This window comes from Andrographis paniculata, unplaced genomic scaffold (genome assembly GCF_009805555.1).
Source record: "Andrographis paniculata isolate CXL003 unplaced genomic scaffold, ASM980555v1 Contig74END, whole genome shotgun sequence".
NCBI lineage: Eukaryota > Viridiplantae > Streptophyta > Magnoliopsida > Lamiales > Acanthaceae > Andrographis > Andrographis paniculata.
Genome location: NW_026137611.1, coordinates 1,635,599 through 1,648,936, shown reverse-complemented (window position 1 = coordinate 1,648,936; position 13,338 = coordinate 1,635,599). Strand labels below are relative to the sequence as shown.

Below are 13,338 nucleotides of genomic sequence, written 5' to 3'. Positions count from 1 at the left end.
TGAGTGAATAAAATGTACTCCCTCCGTCCCATAAAAAAATATTTGTTGAGAATTGACACGAGAATTAAAGAATAATAGTATTTAATTAAAGGAATATAAAATAAAATGTAAAAGACTAAATTACCTTATTTTTTTAAGTTTTAAAAAGTAAGTTAGACTAATAATAGGGGTACTTGTGAAAAAATAAAAATAATTTTATTGAAAAGTGTGAACCACAATTACTAAATAAAGAAACAAAATAATTGTTTTAGAACAAACAAAAAATATGAAAAAACTATATAACTTTTTTGGAATAAAAAGAGTATGTATTATGTGTATTGTGTTACTGTGTAATGTGTTTTTAATAATACTGACAGGATATTGTGATATTGAAATATAAATAAATTGAAAAAACTCTCGGAGCTCCCTCTATGTATGTATCATTATTATTATATTTTTAATATTTTTTATTATATAAATTGTTGGTTGATTCCTATCAATATAAATAAATGTGGCTTATTTCTTAAATTTAAATATTTAGGTGAAACGATTAATTATCATGGTATTAAAGGCAAGATGTGCCGAACTTACATGTTTTTTTCATTTTAATTATATATATATTTTTTAATGGTGCATAATTACGTGTGTGTGTGTATATATATATATATTTTGTATTTTTAAATAATATTTATAAAGGATTGTATCGATAAAAAAATTAGTGAGGGAGCATACCCTAAATTGATTTAAGCACACACCCACACGTTGAACTACAAGGTAGATATTACATCAAACAATATTGCGCAAGTGGCTTTATTTGTAGGTTTTGGTCGCCCTATTTTATTATTATTATTTTTTAAGTTTTAAATTATTAAACTAAATAGTTTTGTTTACTCTGTACTTTTAAATATAATGATTTTTTGTATATAGTACGAGAAAATTGTGTAAAAAATATAAAATATTTTATTAGTTATACAATTATGTGCTCATTTGATAGAGTATATATTTTTAACAAAATAGATAAAATTTTTAAAAAAAAAATACTTTTTAGAGTAAAGAAAAAGTAAAAAAAATAGTATTTTTTTTTAAAAAAAAGAAATATTTTTTTTTAGACGATAAAAAAAAAAATGAAAGTAAAAATAAAATTGATGACAAAAAGAAAACAATGAAAGTAAAAATAAATTTGATGACAAATTGAACATATTATTTTAAATTGAATATTTAATTTTATTTGAAGTTTTTTTTTTATGTTTTCACTTTTGTATAAAATATTTTGGGTGTGTTTGAAAAATGATATTGGAAAAACAAAGTCATTATATTTATTTTGCTTGTAGAAAATTTTTATATTTTTGGCATTATTAATTCATGACTTTTTAAAAAATATATATATATATATCATATTGAATTTAATTTTTTTTCACAATATCATATTAAATATTTAATTTATTTTATTTTTATCAATTTTATTTTTTCTAAACTTCAAAATAATATCTAAACGAAACCTTATTTTCCTATAAAAAAAAAGGTAAATGAATATACATGCATTCTAATTCTTTAAAAAATGAACAAACACATAATAATTTGTTTTTTCTCTTTCTATTTTCAAATTCGTTAATTTGCTTGTTGATTTGTAACAAGTTTTTAGGCTTTAGCTCCTTAGATTCTTTTTTATTTTATTTAAAAATTATTTATTTGATGTATAAATGGTGTTATTATGAACATATAGGTGTGCATGCTTATAGGTAGATATGATTTTACCGAATTTTTCTTTAATTATAAATGCATCTGAAGATTGAAACCTCCCCTGCCAAAAACCCTAGAGGAAACAAGCAAGGTTATTTTAGCCCTTTAACAATAAAAATATATCTTTTGTAAATTAATTCATACTACCTCCGTCCGACTCTAAGGTCCCATTTACTATTTATTTTTGCATGATGATCTTTAAATAATATTTGTGAAAAAAAAAATCATACAAATATAAAGATATTTTAATATTAAGTACAAGATAAATGAACCATTTGAGCCGGACTGGGGAGAGAGTATATTATATATTATTTCACCTGATGTTAATATTCAACTCACAATATTACTGTCAAAAAAATAATTCATACTAAAGCAATAAAGAAACACATTCATAATTTTATTATTTACAAAATACCATACATATTCAAATAGAAATTTTAAAAAAATTTAAATTTATTATAACCAACTTCTCAACGTATAACCAACTGAACCCAATATTATCCTAGCCAGTAGCCACAAAATAAAATAATTGAAAATAAATTCCAAAATCCATAAAAACATATATGAACACAAGCCACAACTATCCCACAATTAAAATTTCCAACTCCATATTTCGTAGAAATGAAACACTATTTACATGTAACACCACACAACCTGCCTTCGATACATAGAGATACCAAATTGCTACACAAGCACAATAACAAAGAAATAAGTATTATATCTCATTTATTTAGAAATACACCAACCTGACATTTAAGATAGCTTTGCACAGCACTTACCAACTGATCGATCCATCGATCATGTAACTGTAAATCAATGATGGCGAAGGAAGGCTTCAATCGATCCGAGTAAGCCCAAAAATAAGTGCAATTGCCTCCAGAACAGCCTGCAAAATTACATTACATTTTTGTTCACATGTAAGTGCACTTTGGGCGGAGAAATGCTGGATTTGATAAGAGTTTTGGAGCTCGACAGGGGCACGATTTGAGAGGTGAAAGAGATTTATCTGTTTGAACTCTCAACTCATTTTTAGTACTAATGCACATTTAAAGCTATATGAACTTCAAACAATCTTGAGGTGATCTAATTGCATCAGTTAGTGGAGTTTTGGGTTTCAAAAATGAGGTGCATCACTTGATACAAATAAATAACACAGAAATCGACAATTGCAAGCGATAATCTATGTTAGTTCCCAGCCATGGGGAGAATGAAATCCATTACATAAAGCAGTTAATAAAAGAATCGAAAAAGCTTTCACTATGCGCATGCCAATGGACAACATATGCTTGACAAGTATATTTGTGTGGCACTGAGAAATCAACTCATATATTGTTATTTCTCCGTAATCTTCTCGTGTAAAGCAATTTATCTATCCATCTAAAACACATACATATATATATTTGGTTGTAAGTTTTTAGGCTATATTAGAAGTACAGTAAGCAAGTAACATAATATTAGGCCTGCAGCAAATATAAATTCCAAGAAAGTGCAAAATCACTCTTGAAATCACCACTAGACAAGCAGAATAAAATTGAACTCAAATCGTGAATTTGTTAAATAAGAAACTATGAAAATGCTTCTCTACTTCTGAAGCAAGAAGCAAATATAACAGGTGAATACTTACAGCAATTGCACAAGCTGTATATCCAGGCTTTTCACGAGAATCCATTCTTGAACAAAGTAGAAGCAGCACCCCAACATACCATGGGACTCCAGCGAGGAAGAAACCGATAATAAACCTTCACAAAAGAAGAATAATTATTGCACCGCAAATTGAAATCACTAGTCAGCATGTACATTGGAACCAATAACTCAAAGATATCCAGCTTTAAATAAATAATTAAATAATAAAAAAAAAATCATTAAATCAATAGCAGCATTATGTAGCAAAGAAGTACTTCCATACAAAGTACCATGATCAATTATACAACTTCAAAGCATGAACCTAGAATGAAATGCACAGTAAGTGTACAATTTACAGGAGTTATTGAGGAACTATCAGAAGAAAGCTCTACAATGTTAAGTGAGTTGCAAGAAATGGTAGAAGACATGTCAGTAACTGAACAACTTAAATAACAAACATCAGTATTTCATAAAAAGAATAACTAAGGATATTAGAATGTGTAGAAGCACCAATCATTACATCATTTATTTACTAACACGTGTCGATAAGTGGAGCCAGATTCCGAATATGCAGAGTGAATATGATGAATTAAAATGACGTGTAGAATGTGCGCCAATTAGGAAGCTTGGAATGCTTGTCAAAGAATCATGACACTATAATAATTCAGTATATGTACCTTCTTGCATTAAATGGTTTTCTTGTTTCCATTTTGCCTTCAAATAGATTATGTTGGTTTGATAAACTCGCATATTTTGAAACAGAATTAGAATCCAAAACTTTATTATCGTTTACTCCAAATTGGATTAGAAAGAAGATCTATTGACAGTTGTTTAATGCAAAGTCCCGACAACCATCCATATAGCAAACAAACAAGAAAAACCTTCTCCAGATTTTACTTACAAGAACCAGCCAATGCCAATACCACAGCAAGGTAGACGGTGCCCCCTTACAGGCCTTCCTTCTGCAACAACATAACCTGCATTGGCATGGAAATTGGAAATGTATTCATTAGCTATCAACAGATCCCACAAAAAAGGAATCAATTGAAATTTGCAGAATCATTTTATCAAATCACAGCCACAATCTAATAAGTCATAGATAGGACAATCTTTTTTCTAATTGCAACAAATCCTTAAGGTTGCATTTTCTGAAATATAAATTTCTAAAACACCATCAAATAGCTCTGCAATTGATCTTTCAACATAACTTGGTTCACATAATCAAAACACGGAATTAAGGAACAAATTTTCCTTCTCCTAGGGAAAATCCACCAAACATTTTTAGCAAAGGAATTCTACAAAAAAAAGTCCCAATTTAAGAACGCCTGATATGAGATCCATATCCATCAAGGAAAAATTGAACTCGATTCATAGCAAAGCTATGCTATTTTATGGTCAATGCTCAAAAATGGCTTCAATTATCCAACGATCTGAAGAAATACATACTAAAACCGAATCTTCCTCAACGATTTGACTACAGGAACTCAACCTCGCTGCACATCAACAAACACAGAAACAGACCACGGGTGCCAAATTAGCCTTACCTGGGACAGCTTGATAGCCACGAGCATAATGCTCCGACGGTGGTAGAGGTGTTCCTCCAGGCATACCTGGCGGCGGAACCGGGTGAGGCAATCCAACCACTGTCGGATTAGGATAGTTCATCACACCCTGGAACGTTCCGTACTGAGGCGGTGACTGCTCATGTTGGTGACCGGCGAAATCCTTCTTCTCCTCACTCATGGCTGTACCTTCGACGGAATTACAGATTCACTAGAAATTTTCCAAAGCGTATATCGAAGATCTACTGTTGAAATCTCAGAAATATCGCAGGGATCATTGAATAGCGGTCGCGTTCAATAATAATCAAATGGAAGAAAATTTCAACATTACTCCCTGTAATTACAAAAAATAGAATATATGACCCCAATAAAAATAGTTTTTATTTATAAAATTATTATTTAAAAATATTAAATGAAATTTTTATTTTTATTTTTATATTATATTAAAAATTAATATTTAGAATTGAGGTTTGAAAATGAAAATTCAAATTACAAATTTATTCATATTTTTTTTATTTATAATTTTAAAACTTTAAAAATTGAAAGGTATACTGTTTTTTAAAAAAAATATGAAGTTTTTTCTAAAAAATTTAATACTTTATATTTATTATTTTTATATTATTTATTAAAACAAATTTTATATAAAAAATATTTTTTCAGATCATTTCACATTATAAATACACCCAAAAATTCTAAAATTCATTTTGTGCGCATGTAAGTTAAACTAGTGAAATAAAGACTGCAGCGTGTTATAAATCAAACTCATTTTATATTTAAATATTAATTATTATATAAAAAATATAATATAAATTTAAAAATAGTAAAATATAATAATATTTATATAGTAGATTAAGGAGAAAATATTATTATTTTACATTAAAATATTAAATAAATAAATTAATAATAAAAAATATAATATATATTTATTAAAATAGAATTAATAAAATTACTGATGAGCATAATTATTTATTATAAATAAATCAGATAGAAAAAAACTAAAGAAAAATAGCTGAGTAATTATTTTAAATGTAATTTTTATTAAACTCTCTAATTTTAAATTTAATTTTTTTATTTACTTTATATACACTAAATTTTTATCATTTACTCCATATTTTTATTAATTTATTTTTCTTTGTTCTCTATTCACTTAAAATTCATACAATATATTTTTTTTTCTTTTAACTTCAATTTTTTTTATTATCTTCACATATGATCCTTAATTTCTATCATATGATTTCACTTTTTACAATTAAAAAATAGACAAATAAGTAAATAGATAACAATATAAAAAGTAAATAATTATAAAATAATATATATATATATATTTACAACCCTTAAATAATAATACAAAATATTTATAAAAAATTATTAATGTATGTAATACTCAATTTTACAAATACTGTTAAACAATAAGTAGATTAATTATTAAATTTTAATATAAAATATTTATAAAGAATATTAATCTTTGATTGATTAAAATATAAATAAATTAATGAACATGTACTTAGAATATTTTGTATCGTTAGTCTTCATTTTTCTAAATTTAAAATAATAAAATTGATCATTGGTTACACAAATTAAGAATTTTGAGTTATATTAGGTATATAAAATTATAAATTAAATATTATTTTGAGAAAAAAATTAAAAATTTATAAGTAAAAATGTGTAAAATTATAAATAAAAAATTATAAAGAATAAATAAAGAATTAAAAAATATATATATATAATTGGACTAATAAAAAAAATTAATTTACGAAATAAAAATTTTAAGAGAATTATCCTTATTTTTTATTTTTAAATTCAAAATCTTTTTGCACAGAGCCGCAAACAAACACACCAACGCGTCCTTATTGACGACCTACTCTCAAACGACGTTCAAACACGATGACGGCGATCACACCAAAACCTCCGCCACCCTAAAATGGCGACGGCAGGCACCAAGTTACCTATAAAGGACCCAAACCCAAACCCATATCACCACTTCCAATTTCCGGTTTCAAAACTCCTCTCAGCTCGCTTGCTCGCACTTGACTACTATATTCCCCAAACTTTGCAGCTACATAGGTTTGATCTTACTATAACCTTATGCATTACTTCTTTTTTTTTTTTTTTTTCACTTCTGTTTTGTTTCTCATCCTGAATCGGGTGATTTTCGGCAGGAGATAAATGATATCCGGTAGCTGAGAGTTATTGTGAAACTTTCTCGATTGGAGGTGTAAAGGTTTTTCATCTTCTCGCCTGATTGGAAGTGTTGAATTGAATTTTTTGGTTTTTGTTTATTTGGAAACGTTTCGTTATGAAGAATACTTGAGCATGGCTTCTCTGATCAATTTGGTTGGTGTGAATAAGATATCATCTACAGGAGATTCCGATGGTCCTGTATGCTTAGTTAGTAGGGTTTCTTTTCAGAGAAATGGACTTAGTTTTAGAAGATTTTGGAGCAGCAGTGATTGGCCTTATTCTTGTGTATGTAAATGTAAATATTCTGCGACAGCTGAAGGGAATTCAATGCCTAATTCCACATATAGACGTAGCAATAGTGATAATTCTAATGATAAATACAGAAGAGGAGCTCCGAAGCCGATGCTGAAGCCTGTTCCCAAAGTCGATCCTGGTTTCACAATGTCTTGGGATGAAGTTAAACATAGTAGGAAGTCAGAGAATGAGAAGTTAATGGATGGAGAGGAGAGAAGTAAGGTTAGTGAGTCTTTGGGGGAGGTGTTGGAGAAGGTGGAGAAGATCAAGACTGGTAAGAAGGCGAGCATCTTTGTCAACAAACCTCCGGATGATGGTAAAACTGCTAAACCTGTTAATTCGGTAAAGAATTTCAAGAGTAAGACAAAGACTTTCAAGAGTGTTTGGCGGAAGGGCAATTCAGTTGCTACTGTACAAAAGGTCGTGCATGAAATACCGAAACAGGAGCATAGAACCGATGCTCCAGAGGTTGATGCCTCTGAATCTGTTTCTCAGTTAAGATCCCATCAACCGCCTCAGAATGTTCGCCTGAAGCTACAAGGAAAACCCCCTGTAGATGCTAATGGAGTTGATTTGGCCTCTGAGCTGAAAGTGCAGAAGCCAATTTTACGGGACAGGTTTGCTTCTAAGAAGCCGGGGGTCGATCCTCTCCTTGCTCAAGCAGTTTTGGCCCCTCCAAAACCAGGGAAGAGCATGGTATCTGGAAAATTCAAAGATGAATATCGAAAGAAAGGTATCCCATCTGAAGGACCTCCCCGAAGATGTATGGTTGATGATGGCAGAAAGATCTACGATGAGGATACAGACGAGCTAGATATTTCCATCCCTGGTGCTACTGCTGCTCGGAAAGGTAGGAAGTGGACGAAAGCAAGGAGAAAGGCAGCTAGGCTCCAGGCAGCTAGAGATGCTGCACCTGTCAGGATGGAGATAATGGAAGTTAACAAAGATGGAATGCTTACAGAAGAGTTGGCATGCAACTTGGCCGTTAGTGAAGGTGAAATTCTTGGATATTTGTACTTGAAAGGCATCAAGCCTGATGGGGTGCAGAAGCTGAGCAATGATATGGTGAAGATGATTTGCAATGAGTATGGGGTGGAAGTCATTGATTCTGACCCGACCAAGGTTGAAGAAATGGCGAAAAAGAGGGAAGTTCTTGATGTAGGTGACTTGGATCAATTGGAAGATAGACCTCCTGTCTTGACTATAATGGGCCATGTTGATCACGGAAAGGTTAGGATAACTGTTTTTTATTTTTTTCGATAATCTCTGTGTTCAATGTTGTGAATATACTAGAGTATTGTTGTGCACAAGCTAATAGGTTTATCTTCACTTGCAGACAACGTTGTTGGATTATATCCGAAAGAGTAAGGTGCACATGCCACTCCCATTTTATTCATTATTTTTTAAAAGAACATGTTTTACGTAAACGGTTTGCTGACTGTGATGTTTTTAATGGAAAGTGGCTGTTGGATAGGATTTTTGAGGAAAAAATGGTATATTGAATCGTAAAAATGCGAGGAATAAAAAAAAGTGAAAGCATCTGACTCAAGATTACTTTTGTTTTGGGTTTTGATGTTTTTGAGATAAGAATAATAAATTGAATAGTGTATTTTTATAAAGAATCGTGACGTTTTCATAGTAAAGAAAATTAAAAAAATCTAGAAAGGGACAGAGCTTTGATATTTGGAAAATTCATGTCTTGTAAAAGCTTCAAGAAAAAAAAGAAAGTTGCTTTTTTTTTTTTCATGAATTTGTCTTCAAATTATTTATTAACATTTCTATTAAGGGAGCTAGTTTGCAATTCATTTCATTTATTAATAATGAGCGACAGGGTTACTCAAACATCACCACTTGCATGTGGTGACAATGAAGCTGCACTTATACCATTCAATTTATAGGTAGCTGCAGGTGAAGCTGGTGGTATTACACAAGGAATCGGAGCTTATAAAGTCCAATTACCAGTCGATGGGAAAACACAAACATGTGTTTTCCTTGATACACCTGGGCATGAGGTAATATTGTTATTGTCTTATCATACTACTTCGTTCTTTTTTAGCATTCGTTCTCCGTAAATGCTTTGGCACAGGTTCTCAGTGTCCATTTGGGAAGTTGTTTCGCATTGTGCTTGTATGCTGTACTTTGTAATTTGATTAACTTACACAGGCATTTGGTGCGATGAGAGCTCGTGGCGCCAGAGTAACAGACATTGCTGTCATTGTAGTTGCAGCCGATGACAGCATCCAGCCTCAAACAAATGAAGCTATTGCTCATGCCCGAGCAGCAGGGGTGCCCATTATTGTAGCTATAAATAAGGTATTGTGCTACTGTGTCATTTTCTTCTCAATTATGAATTTTCTCATGGCTTCAATGCAATTTTGATTTATTAATCACTACAGATCGATAAGGATGGGGCTAATCCAGACCGAGTTTTGCAAGATCTTTCTTCAATTGGACTGATGCCTGAGGACTGGGGCGGAGATATCCCAACGGTTAAGGTGATATTTCTGGTTTTATGGTGTTCCCAAATCCTCTCTCATCGAGCAAATATCTTTTCTCCGTAGAAGCTAAATTTTACATCATTCATTTATAACAGGTAAGTGCGCTGAGAGGTGATAATGTTGATGAGTTGCTGGAAACCATCATGCTCGTTGCTGAGGTAGCTAATCCACTCTTTGATTTTGGTAGTTCCTAAAATTTTGAAAATTCCTTAAATTACACTACTTTTATCCTGTTCATCCAATAAATACTGCCATGGCGCCTTGTTTTGTTAACATGAGTCCTTATGCCATTGATTAAGAAAGTTTTACTTTTAACCACACATGAAGTGTCAATTAAGTATTGTAGTATCCTGAACTGTAATTTTCGTCTCATGATTCAAAGTTGGTTGGGAGAATAAAATAATTAATTTTAGTTGCACATTATTTTGGGGCACCCCATTCAAATTAACAGAAATATATGGAATATAGCATCCTGCCTTTTCATCTAAGTGTAAACATTAACTGTTGTCTTCTTTTTCTTTGTCGAACTTAATAATCCTGAACATTGTGAGATAAAAACTACAAAGTTCGACAATCCACATAGGAATGCTAAAGTTCAGGATAAAAACTACAAAGTTCGACATGAATATCTATGTTGGTTGAGATAGATAAAAACTACAAAGTAAACTCAAGGCACTTTTAGTTCCACATAGATAAAAACTACGAAGTAAACGATCGATGTGATTATCTATGTTGCTTGTTATATCTACTATTTTGTTTTACCTTAATTTAATATGAATTTGGGTCTCAATTTTCTATCTTAAGTTACAAGAACTCAAGGCCAATCCACATAGGAATGCTAAAGGAACTGTGATTGAAGCTGGCCTTGATAAAGCCAAAGGACCTGTGGCTACATTCATTGTGCAAAATGGAACCCTCAAGAAAGGAGATATAGTAATTTGCGGGGAAGCCTTTGGAAAGGTTTGCATGAGTTATCGAACATGTCCGAGATTCCTTACTAGTCGCACCTATGTTAAAAAAATGCCCTTGTCATTTATTGAATTTCAGGTGAGGGCTCTGTTTGATGATAACGGAAAACGGGTTGATGATGCTGGCCCCTCTATACCTGTGCAGGTGTGTTGCTTGTTGAGCATATTTGTATTAATTTTGTTTTAATTGACAAGTTGAATATTGTGGTGTCGTAAAGTAGCTATCTGTTTATGTTTAAAGCATTTGCTTTGGTACTTTCTGATTCTGATCATTATTATCGTCATTATTAGTATTATTACTTACGTAAATTGCCAGGTGCTTGGATTGAATGGTGTTCCATTAGCGGGTGATGCGTTTGAAGTTGTTGGCTCCATTGCTGCAGCTCGAGAAAAGGCTGAGGAACGTGCAGAGTATTTGAGAAATGAGCATATAACAGAAAAAGCAGGGGACGGGAAAGTCACACTGGCTTCTTTTGCCTCGGCTGTATCAGCCAGAAAGAACGGTGGATTAGATTTGCATCAATTAAATATCATACTGAAGGTTGATGTTCAGGTATGCGTATGTTCATCCTCTAATGATCAACATTTGATAAGTTGATATTGGAGTCGAGCATTGGAAATTCAATAGCTGAGCTTAGTGAATATTAGGGCCATCTGCTTTGACCACAAGTGTGTATTTACTCGTTGATTGTTAGGGATCAATTGAGGCGGTGAGACAAGGTCTGCAGGTGCTTCCACAGGATAATGTCACACTAAAGTTTATTCTGCAAGGGACTGGAGACGTGAGTACCGGCGACATTGACCTTGCAGGGGCAAGTAAAGCAGTTATTTTTGGCTTCAATGTCCGGATACCCGCTTCAGTCAAGAGCCATGCAGATAACAAACAGGTTGAAGTTCGGTTGTATAAAGTTATATACGAACTAATTGACGATGTGCGGAATGCAATGGAGGTACTCTTGGATCCAGTTGAGGTAAGTGATACGACTAAACGCCCTTATTGTCTGTCATCCCGATATATGGGTTACATTCAGATATATTTGTTTCGATGTTTTATGAGAGAAAATTATTACTATTTGATTTGATATTTTGTAAAATGTTAGTGAAGATGAATAGTGTTAAAAGTTATTTAAAAATGTACGTAAACAAGTGATGGAATCCTGTCATTTTCATGGGAGATTGAAGGCTTGTTATTTATTCTTTCGATCTTACAGGAAAGACTGCAAATAGGTTTGGCGGAGGTACGGGCTGTGTTTGGCAGCGGCAGCGGCCGTGTGGCTGGATGCATTGTGACAGAGGGAAAATTAGTGAAAGATTGCGGGATTCGGGTACTAAGAAGAGGAAAAGAAGTTCATGTTGGTGTCCTTGGCTCTTTGCGACGAGTCAAAGAGATAGTTAAAGAGGTCATTTCCAAACCTTCTTCGAGATTTTCTAATTCATTCGATTAAAATGTTTTCTGTCAATATGATAATAATACCATGCATGGACAATTTTTGGCTTTCGACAAAGTATTTAGGGTGTTCCGTTTGGGCTTGAATGTGATTTTTTCAAAATGAAAAATAAGTATTCGACTTAATATTGTGGAAGATAAGTGCTTAATGTGTGTGTATATATATACACATACATATCTAACATATATATACATGTTCTTTATGATTTGAAATGATCGTACAGGTAAATGCTGGACTGGAATGTGGTATTGGAGTCGAGGGGTTCAATGATTGGCTCGAGGGAGACATTTTGGAGGCATTCGACACGGTGCAAAAGAGAAGAACGCTCGAAGAGGCATCTGCCACAATGTCGGCTGCGCTCAAAGAAGCCGGGATACAATTGTAGAGGGAGACAAAGGCGTCTATCATCAACTCACGCCCGTTGTGGCGAGGAGGTATGTCAAGAGCTCGACATTCATGGATGCATACATACATATTTATCTGTCCATCTAGAGGTGATCTTTTGTAGCAGTTCTTTCATGTTTTTTGAAAATAGATTGAGGTTTATACAAAATGGTTTTTTTAGTGATATAAGTAATAATCCCAATAATACGACAAAAATGCAGCTTTAGCTATGTTTCAAGAACGATTAAATGTTTGATTATGTTGTGCATTAAAAAGAAAATATTAACAAAATCAATGTTGATGCTAATGTTGACGATTTTGCCTCTAAAAGTGCTCGAAAGTTGTTTTGTTTGATTATTTAGGGACTCTTATTTTTGTTTTGATACGACTCATCGGAAATCAAGAATTGGCCTTGGAGGTAGCTATCCGTTAATATTCGAATTTGAATTTGGGTTGTTAATCATATTAATAAGTTGAGCTCAAACTTAAACTGTTATGACGCATATATTGTAGCCCGAAGGTGTTATTATAGAAGGTTGTCAAGTGTATTAGTTCAGACTATTCTTAGAGCTGTTAAACGAACCGAGCCGTTCGTGAACTCAGCTCGATTCGGTTCAGTTAAAGCTCGTTCGCGAACGTTAACAAGCCGAGCCGAGCTGAG

General features: G+C 32.3%; 2 protein-coding genes across 2 annotated transcripts; one reads left to right on the top strand and one right to left on the bottom strand.

Moving 5' to 3' along the window:
- Positions 1-2,255: 2,255 nt before the first annotated feature.
- On the bottom strand, positions 2,256-5,190 carry LOC127266181 (60S ribosomal protein L18a-like protein). Its single transcript, XM_051296345.1, has 4 exons — positions 4,887-5,190; positions 4,244-4,319; positions 3,344-3,458; positions 2,256-2,605 (listed from the first exon to the last, which is right to left on the bottom strand). The coding sequence occupies exons 1-4, from the start codon at positions 5,083-5,085 to the stop codon at positions 2,555-2,557; spliced, it is 441 nt and encodes a 146-aa protein (XP_051152302.1). The 5' UTR covers positions 5,086-5,190; the 3' UTR covers positions 2,256-2,554.
- A 1,548-nt stretch (positions 5,191-6,738) lies between these two features.
- LOC127265981 (translation initiation factor IF-2, chloroplastic-like) lies at positions 6,739-12,866 on the top strand. The gene is made up of 13 exons (XM_051296043.1): positions 6,739-6,968; positions 7,064-8,609; positions 8,716-8,748; positions 9,278-9,391; positions 9,543-9,692; positions 9,776-9,874; positions 9,973-10,035; positions 10,682-10,837; positions 10,925-10,990; positions 11,162-11,398; positions 11,541-11,816; positions 12,057-12,245; positions 12,517-12,866. Exons 2-13 carry the CDS (start codon positions 7,218-7,220, stop codon positions 12,676-12,678), a joined length of 2,937 nt encoding a protein of 978 aa, XP_051152000.1. The 5' UTR covers positions 6,739-6,968; positions 7,064-7,217; the 3' UTR covers positions 12,679-12,866.
- Positions 12,867-13,338: the final 472 nt, after the last annotated feature.